This window comes from Neomonachus schauinslandi, chromosome 5, assembly GCF_002201575.2.
Source record: "Neomonachus schauinslandi chromosome 5, ASM220157v2, whole genome shotgun sequence".
Classification (NCBI taxonomy): Eukaryota; Metazoa; Chordata; class Mammalia; order Carnivora; family Phocidae; genus Neomonachus; species Neomonachus schauinslandi.
The window spans coordinates 17,252,315-17,270,216 of record NC_058407.1 but is presented as its reverse complement, the minus strand read 5'-3'; the positions used below and the strand labels follow the sequence as shown (position 1 = coordinate 17,270,216).

The window sequence follows — 17,902 nt, the reverse complement described above, 5'->3', positions numbered from 1 at the left end:
TACACTTCTATTCCTCGTATTTCCTGTAAAACAGTAGTTAGAACTGGGGGCTTGATTTAGGAAAAGGTTTCTTTCTTTTTTCCTTTCCTTTTTTTTTTTTTTTCTTTTTATCTTGTTTTGTTTACAAGAAAACTTATTAGGTGGCACTGTGCACTTCCTAATGCATTAAATTAGGGGCACACAAAGTCGGTGTGTTGGTCATACTTTCAGAGATGTCAGAATGACTGGCATCAGAGCCAGATTTTGCCAGCTTTGCCTAGTGGGAATCTCAGAGTTAGCTCCAGATTCCTTTTGCTACGACCCCACTTGTCTTTGGGAGCCTCCTTGCTTCCTGGCACCACAGATATCCCAAGTTTATACCTCCTGACCCAGACTTGACATCCGCCATTTGTATAAGACGCTCTGTTCCTCTTAGTGAGGAAAGGTATTTAGCAGGCATGATCCAGCTCAGGGAAGCTTGTTATGGTGGCTTGTTATTATTCCTAGACCTTCCAGTGGATCAAGTTCAGGAATAAGTGGTTTTTCAGAAAGAGAAAAAGAAATCATGAATTAATATAGATATTACCAATTCAAATTTAAAATTACAGGAGGATTTTACTTTTATTTCTTTTCTTGGAACAAAAAACCTGAGCTGCAAATGATACTAATGTAATTACTTATTTGCTTTATCCAAGAATACGCTTATAGCAGTTTCAAAAATAACTGTACTAATAGTGCTACTAAAAATTAAGAGGATTGGATACATTTTAAAATTTCTATGTCGGTGTGTAGTGATTGTCATTGACCTTAAGCTATATCTTACTAAGGATGTACCGTCCAAATATTGTGTTTTAAAGTCACCTAAAATCGTTCTTTTCTGTGTTGTTATGCTATAAACTTGACATATAATTAAATTCAGTTATTGCAGTTTGTATAGGGGGGGATTTTCTTTCCTTTTGTCTTTTTGTTTTTAAGTAGGCAAAGTATTTACATGATTCCAAAGTGAAACTATAAAACCCAGTATATTCCGTGAAGTCTAATGTCCTTTACTGTTCCTTGCTTTCCCTTTTAACTATTTTATTCAGTTTTGGCTTATCCTCTATTGTCTCTTTTTGAAAATAGAAGCATATGTGCACGAACATGCGTGTGCATGTATACACATACATAGGTATTTTCCTCTCTTTATCACACAAAAGGTAGCATACCATAAAAGCTGTTTTGCAAACTGCTTTATTCACTTACCAATATATCCAGAAGGTCACTCCATACCAGGATATACAGATTTTCCTCATTCCTTTTCAAACTGCATGGTACACCATTGTGTGTTTATTCAACCAGATCCCTATTGATGGACGTCTGGGTTATTTTAGTTTTTCACTATTACAAACAGTGTATCCACCGGGGCGCCTGGGTACTCAGTTGGTTAAGCGGCTGCCTTTGGCTCAGGTCATGATCTCAGGGTCCTGAGATTGAGTCCTACATCAGGCTCCTGCTCAGTGGGAAGTCTGCTTCTCCCTCTCCCTCTGCTGCTCCCTCTGCTTGTGCGCTCTCTCTTGCACTCTCTCTCTCTCTCAAATGAATAAAGTCTATAAAAAATAAAATAAAACATGCTCTTTAAAAAAATAGTGTATCCACTCCCCCTTCCCGCTTCTGAATATTGTTAGAAATTTCTCAGTAAAAGGGTAAATGTACAGGGGTTCCTGAGTGGCTCAGTTGGTTAAGCATCCGACTCTTGGTTTTGGCTCAGGTCATGATCTGAGGGTCCTGAGATCAAGCCCCTAGTCAGGCTCCCCACTCAGTGGGGAGTCTGCTTCCCCTCTCTCTTTCCCTCTGCCCCTACATCCCCCCTTGCCCGCTCATGCACTCTCTCTAATATAAATAATAAATCTTTTTTGTAAAAGAATAAATGTATAGGTGATTTTATTTGACAATGACAGTTCTTTTCCATAGCAACACTACCATTTTGCATTCCCAACATAAATGTATGACAATGTCTGGTTCCCCACAACTTTGCCAACAGGTATGTTGTAATTTTTTATTAGTACCAATTTGGTAGATGAGAAATAGTTCCTCAGTGTCATTTTCTTTTGCATGCATTTTTTAAATAGGAACAAGCTAGAACATCTTCGTTATATGTTTAAACACCATTTTTATTTCTACTTCTGTGAATTATCTGTTCACTTTTGTAACCTGTTTTTTCATGGAGTTATTTGGTCGTTTTCTTCTCGGGTTTTAGAAGCTCTTTACATTATGGGTGTTAAAACTTTCCAGTAATATAAGTTGGAAACCTTGTTTTTAAGTTTATTTGCCTTTTTACATTGCTTATGCTGATTTTTCTCAGGTAAAAGTTCTTTTTGAATTCTGATACAGTCAAATTCATGGATCTTTTCTCCTACTGGTATATGTTTTTACATACTTCTGGAACATTATCCATTTCAAGTGGTTTCCTATGGGTTTTCAAATTTGCATAGAGTTGTACAAAGTAGTCTAAATAAATTTTTCCATATTTTCTCTGCTTTTATAGTCATTATTCCATTATCATTTATTTCATATATTTATACCTCCAAACCTTTCTCCCCTCCACTCTTCTGGTTTAAGTTAGCTAGAGTTTGTCTATTTTCCTGACTTTTTAAATGCTTAGCTTTGAGGGCTTCCTCTTGATGCAAGGATTACTTGGTAGTATGTTTTTACAGTTTTAGGTGGAAGAGACTTTTAAAAATTCATTATTTTCTACTTATATTGAATTGAGTATGATCACAGAAGGCCATTTATATCATTTACATTTTTAGAATGCATTAAAATTTTCTTTGCAGACTCTGATATGTCAATTTTGTGAAATTTTCATGTGACTTAGAAGAAGGTTTAATTTGTATTATCAGGATTCAGTCCCCTCTTATTTTGATACTGTGTTTCTACTATGAATAGTATTGTAATTAGCTGGTCACCTCCTCTTTCTCTTTCCTCCTTTATCCCTAATATCTAAAGTAGTATCGTTTGGCTGGCTCAGTCAGTAGAGCATGTGACTCTTAATCTCAGGGTGGTGGTTTCGAGCCCCAAGTTGGGTTGGAGAGTACTTAAAAATAAAAAAAATAAAAAATCTAAAATAAATAAATAAAAAGTATTATTTTTTATTCCCAACTTCCAAAAAGCAAGATTTTTCTCTTCATTTATCATCTCTGCTTTCTCCCCATTTTTTAAATTTATATTATATCCATATTATCATATCTATAAAAAATACATACTATTCTGTTAACCTTATTCTCACCATTCTATCCTGAATTCTACTGTAAAATGCTCACTACCAAAACTGAAATTGAATTTGTCCAATCATTTTCTGAACCTTGTTCTCTAGTAGATACCTCAAGAAGGCTGGGAGCAATATTTCCTATGTCCTTAACATGTTCATTAACTGTCTACATCTTTAAAACTTTTATATTTGAAAAGCAGTTAATGTCTTCTGTCCATTTCTTTACTGGATTATTTGTTTTTGGGGTTTAATAAATTCTTTATAGATCTCAGATACTAGCCCTTTATTTGATAAGACATTTGCAAATATCTCCTCCCATTCTGTAGGTTGTCTTTTGATTTTGTTGACTGTTTCCTTTGCTATGCAAAAGGTTTTTATCTTGGTGAAGTCCCAATTCATTTTTGCTTTTGTTTCCCTTGCCTTTGGAGATGTGTCTAGTAAGAAGTTGCTGTGGCTGAGGTCACAGAGGTTTCTGCCTGTGTTCTCCTCGGGGATTTTGATGGATTCCTGTCTCACATTTAGGTCTTTCATCCATTTTGAGTTTATCTTTGTGTATGGTGTAAGAAAATGGTCCAGTTTCATTCTTCTGCATGTGGCTGTCCATTTTTCCCAACACCATTTGTTGAAGAGACAGTCTTTTTTCCGTTAGATATTCTTTCCTGCTTTGTTGAAGATTAGTTGACCATAAAATTGAAGGTCCATTTCTGGGTTCTCTATTCCATTCCATTGATCTATATGTCTGTTTTTGTGCCAGTACCATACTGTCTTGATGATTACAGATTTGTAATAGAGCTTAAATCCAGAATTGTGATGCCACCAGCTCTGGTTTTCTTTTTCAACATTCCTCTGGCTATTCGAAGTCTTTTCTGGTTCCATACCAATTTTAGGATTATTTGTTCCAGCTCTATGAAAAATAGATGGTATTTTGATAGGGATTGCATTGAATGTGTAGATTGCTATGGATAGCATAGCATTTTAACAATATTTGTTCTTCCAATCCATGAACATGGAATGTTTTTCCATTTCTTTGTGTCTTCCTCAATTTCTTTCATGAGTGTTCTATAGTTTTCTGAGTACAGATCCTTTACCTCTTTGGTTAGATTTATTCCTAGGTATCTTAGGTTTTTGGTCCAATTGTAAATGGGATAGATTCCTTAATTTCTCTTTCTTCTGTCTCATTATTAGTGTATAGAAATGCAACTGATTTCTGTGTATTGATTTTATATTCTGCCAAGTTGCTGAATTCTTGTATGAGATCTAGCAATTTTTGGGTGGAGTCTTTTGGGTTTTCCACATAAAGTATCATGTCATCTTCTCCAAAGAAGACATACAAATGGCCAACAGACACATGAAAAAATGCTCAACATCAATCGGCATCAGGGAAATACAAATCAAAACCACAATGAGGTACCACCTCACACCAATCAGAATGGCTAAAATTAACAAGTCAGGAAACAACAAATGTTGGCAAGGATGCAGAGAAAAGGGAATCTTCTTACAGTGTTAGTGGGAATGCAAGCTGGTATAGCTTGAATTCTGGAAAACAGTATGGAAGTTCCTTGGGGCGCCTGGGTGGCTCAGTTGTTAAGCGTCTGCCTTCAGCTCGGGTCATGGTCCCAGGGTCCTGGGATCGAGCCCCACATCGGGCTCTCTGCTCGGCGGGAAGCCTGCTTCTCCCTTCCCACTCCCCCTGCTTGTGTTCCCTCTCTCGCTGTCTCTCTCTGTCAAATAAATAAATAAAATCTTAAAAAAAAAAAAACAGTATGGAAGTTCCTCAAGAAGTTTAAAATAGAGCTACCCTATGATCCAGCAATTGCACTACCAGGTATTTACCCAAAGGACACAAACGTTGTGATCCAAAGGGGCACCTGCATCCCAATGTCTATAGCAGCAATGTCCACAATAGCCAAACTATGGAAAGAGCCCAGATGTCCAACAACAGATAAATGGATAAAGATATGGAGATATATATATATATATATATATATATATATATGGATATATTTACATATACACAATGGAATATTACTCAGCCATCAAAAAGGATGAAATCTTACCAGTAACATTGACATGGTTGGAACTGGAGGGTATTACGCTGGGCAAAATAAGTCAATCAGAGAAAGACAATTATATAGTTTCACTCATATGTGGAATTTGAGAAACAAAACAGAGGATCATAGGGGAAAGGAAGGAAAAATAAGATGAAATCAGAGAGGGAGACAAACCGTAAGAGACTCCTAACTATAGGAAACAAACTGAGGGTTGCTGGAGGGGAGGTGGGTAGGGGGATGGGGTAACTGAGTGATGGGCATTGAGGAGGGCACCTGAAGAAATGAGCATTGGGTGTTATAAGCAACTGATGAATCCCTGAACTCTACATCTGAAACTAATGATACACTGTATGTTAACTAACTTAATTTAAATAAAATGAGTTAAAAAAAAAAAAAGAAAGAAAAGCAGTTAAGTCCTTAGCTTAAATTTTCTTTCTTTGAGTATCTTAAATATGCTGTTTAATTGCATTTTGGCAAAAATCTTTCTGTCAGAATGTCAAATGCCAATCTTATTTTCTTTCCTCATGACTTATTGGGTCTTTTTGCCAAAATACTCTGGATGGTCTTTTTCTTATATTTAGAGTCCAAGAGTTTTACCAGAATGTGTTTTGGTAGTGACTAGTCTGGGCTGATTTTTCTAGGCAAATGATACAGTCTTTTGATATGTATATTCAAATTTCCACACATTTTAGAATAATTTTCTTGAATTACTTTTAAAATAAATTCTTTATTTTGCAATAATTTTAATTTTATGAAAAATTCTCAAAGATAACACAGAGTTCTCGTATATCTTTTATCCAGTTTCCATCCTTTGTTACTATTGTACATACCATGGTACATTTGTCAAAAACAAGAACTGACATGGTAGTAGTTTGTGTTTTTCATGGAATCTGTCCATTTCATCTAAATTAGAAAATGTATTGGCATAATTGCTTAGAATATTTCCTTTATCCATTTGATGTCTATAGAATCTGTGGTAATGCTCCTCTTCCATTTCTGATATTATTAATCTGTGTCTTCTCCAGTTATTTTCTGATTAGTTTGGATAGAGACTTATCAATTTTATTGATTTTTGCAAATAATCAGCTTGGTTTTTTTTACTTTTTATATTGTGTTTATTTTTTATTTTATTGATTTCTACTCTCTATTATTTTCTTTCTTCTGCTTGCTTTGAGTTTAATTTACTCCTTTTTTTCTAGTTAATGTGGAAGCTTAGATAAATGAGACCTTATATCTTTTCAGATATAGGCACTTAATGCTATAAATTTCCCTCCTTGTACTGCACCAGCTACATTGCATACATTTTGATATTTTCTGTGTTTATTTTAATTCAGCTCAGAATATTTTATAATTTCTTTTATATTTTTTATTTGACTCATGGGTTATTTAGAACTGAATGGTTTAATTTCCAAATATTTGGAGGTTTTCCAGATACCTTTCTATTATTGATTTTTAGTTTGTTTTTGATAACCTAGATAAGGTTGTTAGTTTTGTTGACATCAGAGAAAAAACTTGGGATGACTTCAATCTTTTAAATTTTTTGTGACTTGTTTTATGGCCTTGCATATATATGATCAATCTTATTGACTATTCTGTTGCCATTGAAACAATATATATTCTGCTGTTGCAAGGTCAGGTGTTTTGCGAGTCAGTTAAGTTGGTTGATAGTTTTGCTCAAGACTTCTTAATGTATACTTATTCTATCAATTACTGAGAAAAGAATGTCAAAATCTCCTACAATAATATTAGGATTGTCTATTTCTACTTTTAGTTCTATTAGATTTTCCTTCTTTTACTTTAAAGCTTGGTTATGAGACTCATTCACAATTATTTTTATTTTTTTTAAAGATTTTGTTTATTTATTCATGAGAGACAGAGAGAGAGGCAGAGGGAGAAGCAGGCTCCCAAGGAGCAGGGAGCCCGATGCGGGACTCGATCCCAGGACGCTGGGATCATGACCTGAGCCGAAGGCAGACGCTTAACCATCTGAGCCACCCAGGCGCCCTCATTCACAATTATTATTGTTATATCATCATGATGAATTTATCTCCTTATCATTATGATTTATCCTTGGTAACTTAGTCTGCTCAGGTTGCTATGGCAAAGTACCACAAAGTAGGTGGCTTAAACAAGAAAAATTAATTTTCTCATGGTTCTGGAGGCTGGAAAATCCAAGATCAAGTTTCTAGCAGGGTTGATGTCTGCTGAGAGGTCTCCCCTTGGGTTGCAGAAGGTTGTCTTCTTACCATGTATTCACATGGCCTTTCCTTGGTGTGTGTGCATATGGAGAGAGGAAGAGTAGTACTCTGGTGTTTCTTTATATAAGGGCACTAATCCTATTGTATCAGGACCCCACACTTACAACCTCATTTAATCATGATTACTTCCTTAGAGTCCCCATTTCCAAATACAGCCACATTCAGGGGTTAGGGCTTTCAACATATAGATTTTAGGAGGATACAAACATTCAATCTGTAACACTTGGCAATATTCTCTGTTTTGAAATCTACTTTGTCTGATAGTCATGTAGCTACTCTAGCTTGATTTTTGTTTCATATTTGCATGGTTTATCTCTTCCATCACTTGACCTTTAACCTATGTATGTCTTTACAATTAAAGTGAACTTATTGCTGACAGCAGGCAGTTGGGTCTTGTTTTATACAGTTTAACATTTTTTGCCTTTTAAATCTTAGACAAATGTACATCTAGTCTAATTACTGATATGGATTTAGCTTAAATCTACCATCTTGTTATTGGTTTTTCTATTTATCCCATCTGTTCTTTGCTCCTCTTTATCTTTTATCCTGTTTTCTTTTGGATTAATTGATTATACTTTACAGGTCAGGTTTTATCTCCACTATTGGCTGATCAGCTATTCCTCTTTTTTTAGGTTTTTGTTTGTTTGGGTTTTTTTTGGAGTTGCTCTAGTATTTATAATATACATCTTTAACTTATCACTATTTTTTAAATCCTATTAAAATACTTCACATAAAATATAAGATCCTTACAACAGATTTACTACTTCCAACTTCTGTGCTATTATTATTATTTTTTAAGATTTTATTTATTTATTTGACAGGGAGAGACACAGTGAGAGAGCGAACACAAGCAGGGGGAGTGGGAGAGGGAGAAGCAGGCTTCCCACGGAGCAAGGAGCCCGATGGAGGGCTCGATCCCAGAACCCTGGGATCATGACCTGAGCTGAAGGCAGACACTTAACGACTGAACCACCCAGGTTCCCCTCTTCTGTGCTATTCTTCTCATATGTATTTTACTTCTACATTTGTTATAAACCCTATAATATTTTTTAAAAATCTAAACAATCTATTGTTTTTAAGAGATTAAAAGTGAGGAAAACTATGTTTTACATTTATTTTCACATTTTATAAAACTGCTTTTCTGGTTAACAACATCATTTCTAGGAGGGAGACTAAATTCTGCCAGTGCATCTTCTACTCTATCTTGGCTAGATATGAATGTCTTAATTTCTAAGTTATTATTGCAAATAGCTCCATTAGTTTTGTACCTATGGGGTGCTTCTGATCTAGTCAACAATTCACAACAGAGATTTGAGGACATTTCTAAAGGCTCAATCCTGTTGTACAGGGGTGATGCATCAATCAATGAAACAATTCACAATTATTCATTTGTTCAACTTTTCTCTGTTCATTCATTAGTTAAACACGGATTAATCATTAACGATGTGCCTGACTCCAAGTGAGGCACTGGCAGTATAAAGAAAAAAAGCTGCTGTCCCTTCCCTGAAGGATCTCTAGACAGAGTAGGTTTTAAATAGAAAGAGAATGAAATCAGCTTTTAAAATGCATTAATCAGTGTCTTCCTCCTCAGTGCCTACTGTCATTTCTCCCATAATTCTTTGTGCCCTACTTTTTAAAACTTGGTTGTAATACAATGGTAAGTCATTATTATGATAACAATAAGGGAGGGTTGCTAAATGGATACAGTTTCAGCTTTGCAAGGTGAAAAAATTCTAGAGCTCTGGTACTTAACAATGTAAATAGAGTTAACACTTCTGAACTGTACACTTAAAACTGGTTAAGATGGTAGATTTTATGTGTGAGTGTGTTTTTTTTTTTTACCGCAACCTGAAAATTAAAAAATGAGGAAGGCAGCCCCAGGGTGACCTGTTGTCCGGACTGTTTGGCTAAAATTGAGTTTTGCCAGCTCTTTGATCCCGCCACGGGACTTCAAGAGTCCCAACCTTCCTTTTCCCACCATAGGAATGGCCTCAGGGATCCGCCAGGTGTCGCCGTGGCCGCGGCCGCCCGCGCCCCGCCCACCGCCAAGTTTCGCCCAATCGCGGCCGTGGCCACGCCCCCTGGCCGAACCTCTTTCCTGCATCCGGGCCTGGGTGGGTTGGCTCTCAAGCCTAACAAGGGGCATGGAGGGCCGCGGCGAGCCTCAGTCGGGCGCGAGCTGTTCGTCGTCCCCCCGGGACTCTTCGGCGGTCTCGGTGTCCAAGGAGCTGCTGACAGCCGGGAGCGGCGGCCGCGGAGGTGACGGGCGGGTGGCGGCGGCGTGGGGTGTGCACGTGCGGCAGGGGGCGTGTGGCCGGGACAGCGGCCGGCCGGTGGCTCCCTGTCCAGGTCCCACACCCGCGAGGGGACGCCCAGCGGTGACCGCGGGACTTCTGCGAGGCCGCCGCGGAGGGGGTGGGGTTCGGGGGCCTCGGGGCGGGCACCCGGCCTCGGGCCCCGGGATGGTTGTATTCCGCGCGATAGTGGGCGCCCACTCCGCGGAGTGCAGCAGCAGGACACCTCCCCTGAGGGCAGGGCCTGGGGAGGGCTTTAGGTGGGCTCTCCGCGTCCCCGCCGCGGGCTGGTGGGGGGAGCAGGTCACTATTATGGATTAACCCCCCACCCCCCCATGCTCACAAAACCACCCGTTAGTGCCTTGCCTCTCTCTTGTAGAGGGACACTTGGGTCTAGGAAATCCACATAGGATTTCAGACACCATAGTAGGGAGTTAAAAAGCATGGATTTGAATCCCAACTCCACGACTGATTAGTTGTGGAACTACAGGAGACTTGTTTACATTCTCAAAGCTCCAGTTTTCATATTTGGAAAATGGAGGTAGTAGTACCTGTTGATTTTTATTTTTATTTTTATTTTTTTTGAGAAGAAGGAGAATGCGCCTAAGTTCTTGGGCATATTCTCGGTGAATCTTAGCTTGAAGACGTTCTGTGAGAACCCAGAGCATCCCGAAGAGTTATAATAATAGCCAAAGCTTATGTAGTGCTTACTGTGACCCAGGATTTAATTAACTCATTTAATCCTCACAAAAACCCTGTGCATAAGGTTCTCTCTATTTTATAGGTGAGGAAACTGAGTTACAGTGTATCATAGATAAGTAACTTACTGGGGATCATCTGGCTGAAAAGTGACAAAATTGGGATTCGAACACGATCAGTCTGATTGGATTCTCTATGCTAATCCATTTGCTAGACCTAAAGTAGTAATCAAAGAATATTGGTTGAGATCTGCTTTGGGGGGTGAATAGGGTTTTTGTATTTGAGTGAGGAGGTTTTCCAGGCGTTGGGAACAGGGTGATCAAAGCCTTGAGTTTTGAAAGACAAGTCCTGTCCTCTGAGCTCTGATAGGCTGAAGCGTTTGTTGATTTGAGGAGTAGTGAGTGATGGGGCTGAAAAGGTGCATGGGGTTGGGGGGTTGCAGGGGGGACAGACAAAAGTTCTCCAAAGGGCTCATTTGTCCAGGTTGGACATCTTTAATGAAGGTCCACTAACAAGGCAGGTACGCTTTAAAGATAAACAAACAAGTGTTCCAAGAGGTTAAGTAATTTGACCAATATAATGCAGCTAGTAACCATTTCTGGCTTCACTTAACCATCATTGTACTCTTTGCTGCTTCCTCTGTCCCTTCGTTGCAGAAACTCATTTGTCACTGATGGATTTCTGATCCACAAAGGGTGCAGGTTCGTTTGCGCTTACTCCTCAGCATCGGTGACACATACAGATGTATGAGGCAGGCCTAAAGAAGGGGAGGTGGGTGGGCGTAAAGAAGTAAAATGTTGCCATGGAACTTGGGGAGCCTCCTTTTCTAAAAATGTCTTGGGGAATGTGGAATGTTCAAGACTTGAGAGCAGTCCTGGAAAGTTTGCTGACGGGCCCCCATCTCTTTATGCTGTAGTAAATTAAGTGTGTGTGTGCTTTCAGGTATATGGGACAGGTTACTTATCAAGCCCAAGCCGAACTGCAGAAAAAATTCCACTCTTCAAACAGTGAGGATAGAGAGGAGTCCCTGTAAGTATCTTTCTCTCTCTTTCTCCACTCCCCTTTTCTCTCAAGAACCTTCTCTGATGTTAAATTTTGCCCAGTTAAGCAGTAGAGATCCGCAGTGAACCCCAGTCCAGCCAGAGCTGTTCATTGTCCCCCCACCCCAGGACTGCTCGGGAGTTTCGATGTCTTAGGAGCTGCTGACAGTGTTTTCCGTCTGTGGACTTCCATCTGAGTCTTTTTTATATCTTCCATTTCTTTCCTCATTGTGATAGCCATTGTGCGGGGCTTCGTATTCTAGGACCTCAGTGCATCCTTCCAGCAGTCCTGTTTTACAATCAAAGGCCATTTCTTGACCTTTACCACCTTTCTCTTTTCTTCTTCTATACTCTGGACAGTTCAGTCATGTACTGTGTAGCTGTAGCAGTGACTTCACAAGTCTTGAGAACTCGTTTTGTGCACAGTTATGTGCTGGGCCTTTTTTGAGAGCTCAAGAAATGAGACATACCTTGTTTATTGATTCCCCTGTACTTAGCATAGTAGAGTTATCACTCCTGTTTTTACAGATGAGTAAATTGAGGTTTTGAATGGTTCAATTAAATTTATTATTTAGGACACCTGTGGTTGCAAATGACTAAACTCCAGCTCCAGTTGCCTTAAGCCAAAAAATAAATTACGTTGGCCAATTTTATTGGGAGGGGGGGATCCCAGTGACTTCGGGTACATCTGCATCCAGGTGCTTGGTGTCCTAGGGGTCTCTCAGCTCGGCTTTCCTAGGTGTTGGCTAAATCTAGAGCAGGCTCTTCCTTACCTGTGGCAAGTTGGCCAGTTTATCAGCAGCTCACCCGGTCATTTACTCACTCAGAAGGAAGGGATCTCTTTCTCACAGTTCCAGCCAGAGTCCCAGGGTGATCTCTTATTGGCCTGACTGGATCATAGTATCACTGAATATGCCACTGAACCAAATCATGTTGACCAAAGTTGTGGAACATATAGGCATGAGAAGGGCAAGGCACAAGAGTGACTAAGAGTGACAGAGCTTAAAAGGAAAGTCAAGGTTATGTTACCAGAAGAAAGGGGAACAGATATTGAGCAGGTAAGAACAACCACTACTTAGTTAACTTGCCCAAGGTAATTCAGGGAGTAAGAGGTGGAACTGGGGTTCTATTAATAACCTTGTCAGCCTGACCCCAAAGCCTCAGAGCCTGAGGCATCTAACTATTAAGTCATACTTTCTCCTTAATTAGTTACTATTGGTTGAATGCCAGCCATCTAGGGATGTACAATTCTGGGGATATATGAAAACACAAATCGGAGCGCCTGGGTGGCTCAGTCGTTAAGTGTTTGCCTTCGGCTCGGGTCATGATCTCAGGATCCTGGGATTCAGCCCCGCATCGGGCTCCCTGCTCAGTGGGAAGCCTGCTTCTCCCTCTCCCACTCCCCCTGCTTGTGTTCCCTCTCTCGCTGTGTCTCTCTCTGTCAAATAAATAAATAAAATCTTTAAAAAAACACCACATACAAATAAATAAGGAAATATTCACTAACTTGTGTAGTCCTGCTTTAAAGATTCAGAAGAGGATGGGGGTTTTTTAAAATGGAAGAAATTTGAAAGATTTTTTTATTATAACTTTTGTTACTATTGTGACTGTTGAATTCAAAAGTGTTTTACAGTAAATTCTGGATTTTAAAAGTTGAAGTTTGGCCAAAGACTAACATAAATATTGATAAACTATATTTTCTCTCCTTAGTATTGGACCAAGTACAGACCTTTCTCCCACAGATGGCTCAGGCAAATGAAAAGCTAAGAAAAGAAATGGCAGCCGCACCACCTGGTCGTTTCAATATTGAAGATATTGATGGGGCTCTTGGAAAAGTTATACAAATGGTAATGATGATTTGTTTTCATTTCATAAATTAAAATTACCAGTACGCCTCATCATCTATAAGGGAGAGGACTTTTCCGTTTTAATTCAAGTGATATTTTCCTTCTTGCAGAGTCAGCTCATGTTTCCAATATTGCATGGGAACTTGTTCATTTTATAATTAGGGATCTTACAGATCAGTAGGCTTCCCTGAGTGGAGTTTAGGAATTTAGAAATAAGAGGAGGAGGGCTTTTTCAAGTCAAATATTACATTTGTTATCTTGAAGCATTAATTTACTATGTGTCCCAAGTGGATTGTGTTTTCCTAAAAGAAGGCCTGAAAGAAGTAATCATAACCTGACTCACTGAAAATGTAAAAATAAATGATGCATTTAACAGACCGATAACCTAAGCCACATGGGAGATCTCCAGCCGGCCTCAGATCTTCTTTCTATACCGGAGTTCCCTTTATAACACTAGGGTCTGGACAGAGCTGACATTGTTGGTAGTAGTATCTCATTCATCGGCAGCTCTGGTCAGCTCTACCTTCAGGGTATGTCCCAGATCCAGCGACTCTGCACGATGTCCCAAGGCTGCCAGCCTTGGTCCACGTCATCGTGGTCTCGCCTGTGGACTCTTGCAGTGATTTCTCCACAGGTTCCCCCGCTTCTGCCTTTTCTTTCCTAGCATCTGTTCTTCACACTAGGTGTGGCCCACGTTCCCCTCACAGTTCTGATGAATTCAGAGTCCTTCGAGGGCCCGTGTGATCCTGCCTCCAGCTCCATCTGACTTACCTGCCACCGCACCCCTTCCTTCCTGCACTCCCATTCAGTCTCCTTCAGGTTTTTCCCCTCTTTGTACGAGGCTCTTCCAAGATTTCTGCATCTTCACTCCCTCCATCTCTCATCGGTTGCACCGCAACAAGAGGCCTTCCTTGATGGCCCTATTAGAAGCTTATCCTCTCCTGCTTTACTTTTCTTCCTTTTCACTGCCCTACGCTATGCTTTATATGTAGTTGTTCATTGTCTTTCTTTCCCAACTAGAACGAGGTCAGCAACTATTTTGTGTATGGGGCCAGCTAGTAAGGACTTCAGGTTTGCGGACCATACTGTCTCTGTGGTGACTGCTCATTTCTGCTGTTTTAGTCTGACAGCAGCTGTAGACGATATGTATGAATAGGCAGGTTTTATCACTTATTTATGGACACTGAAATTTGAATATCATATAATTCTTATGTTTCATGAAATACTATTTGATTTTTTTTCTTCTACCACTTAAAAATTAAAAAAAAAAAAACAACATTCTTAGCTCACGAGCTAAACAAAAACAGGTAGCGGACTGGGTTTGGCCTGCAAGCTGTAATTTGCCAATCCCTCTCCAGAAAGGCAAAGATTTTTGTTGCTGTTCCTGTGGAGTCTCTAGGACCTAGCGTGGTGCCTGGCTCATGTTAGTATATGTTGATATTTGTTGGATGCATGTTGTTGACCGTGTTCAGGATATATAGAATCGGGTTGTGGGGAACTTTTTAAACTTGTAGTACCTGTAAATCATCATGGTGGACTATGGCAACTGAAAGAAAAAAAGTACCATATTGTATTAAAAACATTTCTTGTCCTATGTGCTTCAATATTTGTGCTTAATGTTGGTTCTTCCCGAGGTTGTTATTACAACTTTCTAGGGAACTGCCCTGAAATAAATTTCTCACGTGGTGCTTTTGGCAGGATGTGGCCTTGTTTGAGATGAATCAATCCGATTCAAAAGAAGAGGACAGTTCAGAAGAGAGTTCGCAAGACAGCTCGGAGGACAGCTCAAAATCTGAGGGAGAAGAAGACGGCACGTCTTCTGAAGTCACCATAGATAACATTAAGCTTCCTCATTCAGAAGGTGGAAAAGGCAAGATCGAGGTTTTGGACAGTCCTGCCAGTAAAAAAAAGAAATAGTAAAATAAATGATCTCAGAAACAGGTGATACATGCCTGCTAGTTCTGCAGAAAACGAATATGGCTTGCTGGTGGTTTTGCATTTCAGGTATCTGTGGTGCTTTTCTGTATTATTAAATGCATTTTGTTCCTCAGAGAAACAAAAGCTACCTTTTAAAGAGGTGGAATAGGTCACATTTGGGGATCTAAGAGCAGACTGTCTGATCTCATGCTGAAGAGATTTCACTTAGAAAACTTAACTTTATGTATGGTGCCGAGTGAATTTGTTGGCATCTTTTTTCTTCTTCATAGACTTGAGAAATAGCAAACGTATTTTAAAGTAAAAATACAAATCATTTGTTTTAAATTTATTCTCTTGAATAAAACAATCTGGGTTGTTTTTTTAGGTCATTATAAAGTCAAATTTATTTGTTAGCATCACAGTGGGTTCAATGGGGGAGAATTTTTTTAAGAGAAAGAAATTTTTTTTAAAGAGAAGAATTACCTATATTCAGCTGTCCTCAGGCATAGCTACTTTCATTAAAAAAAAAAAAAAAAGTCCTTTCCAGCATGAGCTGGAAATCTGGCGCTCTCTGGTTTCATCACTGCTGGGGACTCTGCAGCCACTCTGCATATAGAATTTACTGGTTGGAAAATTCATGGTTTTTTTGTTTTTGTTTTTCCTTTTTTTTTTCAGAAGGCAGATATTTTTGTTTCAGCTATTAAAACTATTCTACACTGTTGCCCACAGTTTGAAACCTATCAAATGTAGGAAATAAGGGACATCACAGAAAAAATAGGGTGTGGTACAAGAAGAGTGTAACCACTGGTTTTCCCTTTCAAAGGTCAAAATGATCCTATGCTCGAGTCGCCTTTTTGCCTCATTCTTGACCTTATCAAATTTGTTTCAGATCTCATCTGCCAAGGGACTGGCTTTGCTCAGGATATAGGCCTGAGAATTTAAAAAATCATCTCCAAGTGGGTTGAGCTGATGGAATTTGTCCCTTAATGTTTTAGGGCTCTCTTTTTAACTCTTTTTTCCCACTCCTCACATTAGCTCAAGACATCTTTACAAATACACTGAAGGTAATTCTCAGGGTTCTTCCTGGTATTTCCCATTGGAAACTGGAACCAGCTCTTCTGGGCTGTGCCTCACTAAATGTACGAAGAAACGAACAGATCTTGAAATGAGACTCCTCAGCTGGAACGGTTATTGTGCTGTATTTAGTAGCACCAAACATAACTGTGATGGATTATTGGTGTAAATAGTTGAAGATCGCCTCCTCCCAGCTAATGTCTTCTGCTACATTGGGGGAAGAGTTGCATTTGTTTGGCTCACTACTTAGTATGGTGGATGGTACTGACTAGGCACTGGATAATGTTATTAAACGACTTAATGGCTGTATGAGGGTATAACAGGAAATGTGAAGCCATGGTAGGCTGCTCCAGGCAGGGGATATGAAGGTGTAACTTCACAGGGAATACACATCCCAGTGGAAATACACCGAGTGATCAGTGAGAGGCCAGTCTAGAAATACATACTAGTGTGTAGTATTTTAACAGTGCCCTCCTGCCATGGCTATCTCATGTACTACAGCGAGCCTCCCCGTACAGTAAAGGAAGTCAACTAAATTCAGGTCCTCTGGACACTCTTAAGACATACTAGAAAAAAGAAAAACATGAAAATTTAATTTAGGATAAGGTTGTCATTTTTAAGTAAGTGTAAAATGGATGAATTATTTAGCGTACAATATCTGAACTGGCTATTTCAAACAAGGTTAGATCTTAGCCTCATACCATGTGCTAAGATAAATTTTCTGTGGATTAAAGATTGAAATATAAAGAAATAAAATTATAAGCATTTTATACTAAAATATGGGTAAACATCTAATAGTGAAATTGGGAAAAATTTTTTTTTTTTCTTTTTTCAGGAGGCAGGAGTCAAAAGTTTTTTTTTTTTTTTTTTCTTTAAGCAGAATGGCGGAGTCTGAAATCACAAAGGAAAAGAGCAGAAAACTCATGTGCATAAATATTAAAAACTAGTGCATAGTTTTATGAAAAGAAATTTTAAAGGCAAGGGACAAATTGGGAAAAATATTTGCAACATAAGACTGTCAATATATAAAGGGCTCTTACAAATTAGAAAAAAAAACTAGTATCTTAATAATGAATAGGCCATAGACAAAGAATTCACAGAAAAAAAAATGTTTAACCTCATGTATCAAAAAAAAAAAACCCAAAAAAACTGTGGATGAAACCAAGATTGTGTTCTTGACTCAGCAAATAATTAGAAAGCTGTTTTGTTTGTCAGCAGTTGGCCCTTCAGGCTGCTGGAAAGTAAATCACCACTGTGCTTTGGTTAGTCTGACCCGTGCTTTCCCTGCCTGGTGTTGGGGTGTGAGACCTGGCAGCCCCTTGGTCAGTGGTTCTATTCCTGCTAAGACCATGCTTGTGGGGGTCCCATCCTTTGTGGCTCTGTGACAGTTATAAATCCGAAAATGTGGTGTAATGGTGTTTGAAGCAAAAATTTCATTCTGAATGAATCTCCTGTCCATTCCCACAATATTTTAATTGTGCATTAAATACGGTACT

At 39.0% G+C, this 17,902-nt stretch overlaps 1 protein-coding gene across 1 annotated transcript; it reads left to right on the top strand.

The window, feature by feature from the left end:
• The first annotated feature begins 9,631 nt into the window (after positions 1 to 9,631).
• On the top strand, positions 9,632 to 15,949 carry NOPCHAP1 (NOP protein chaperone 1). Its single transcript, XM_021687593.2, has 4 exons — positions 9,632 to 9,794; positions 11,471 to 11,557; positions 13,279 to 13,415; positions 15,114 to 15,949. The coding sequence occupies exons 1-4, from the start codon at positions 9,680 to 9,682 to the stop codon at positions 15,330 to 15,332; spliced, it is 558 nt and encodes a 185-aa protein (XP_021543268.1). The 5' UTR covers positions 9,632 to 9,679; the 3' UTR covers positions 15,333 to 15,949.
• The last annotated feature ends 1,953 nt before the right edge of the window (positions 15,950 to 17,902 follow it).

Excerpts from the sequence above, each read along its gene's own strand:
- NOPCHAP1 (XM_021687593.2), top strand. The coding sequence starts at position 9,680 with ATGGAGGGCCGCGGCGAGCCTCAGTCGGGCGCGAGCTGTTCGTCGTCC. Across the intron at positions 9,795-11,470 it reads CGGGAGCGGCGGCCGCGGAG|GTATATGGGACAGGTTACTT; the intron begins GTGACGGGCGGG and ends GTGTGCTTTCAG. Across the intron at positions 13,416-15,113 it reads TTGGAAAAGTTATACAAATG|GATGTGGCCTTGTTTGAGAT; the intron begins GTAATGATGATT and ends TGCTTTTGGCAG.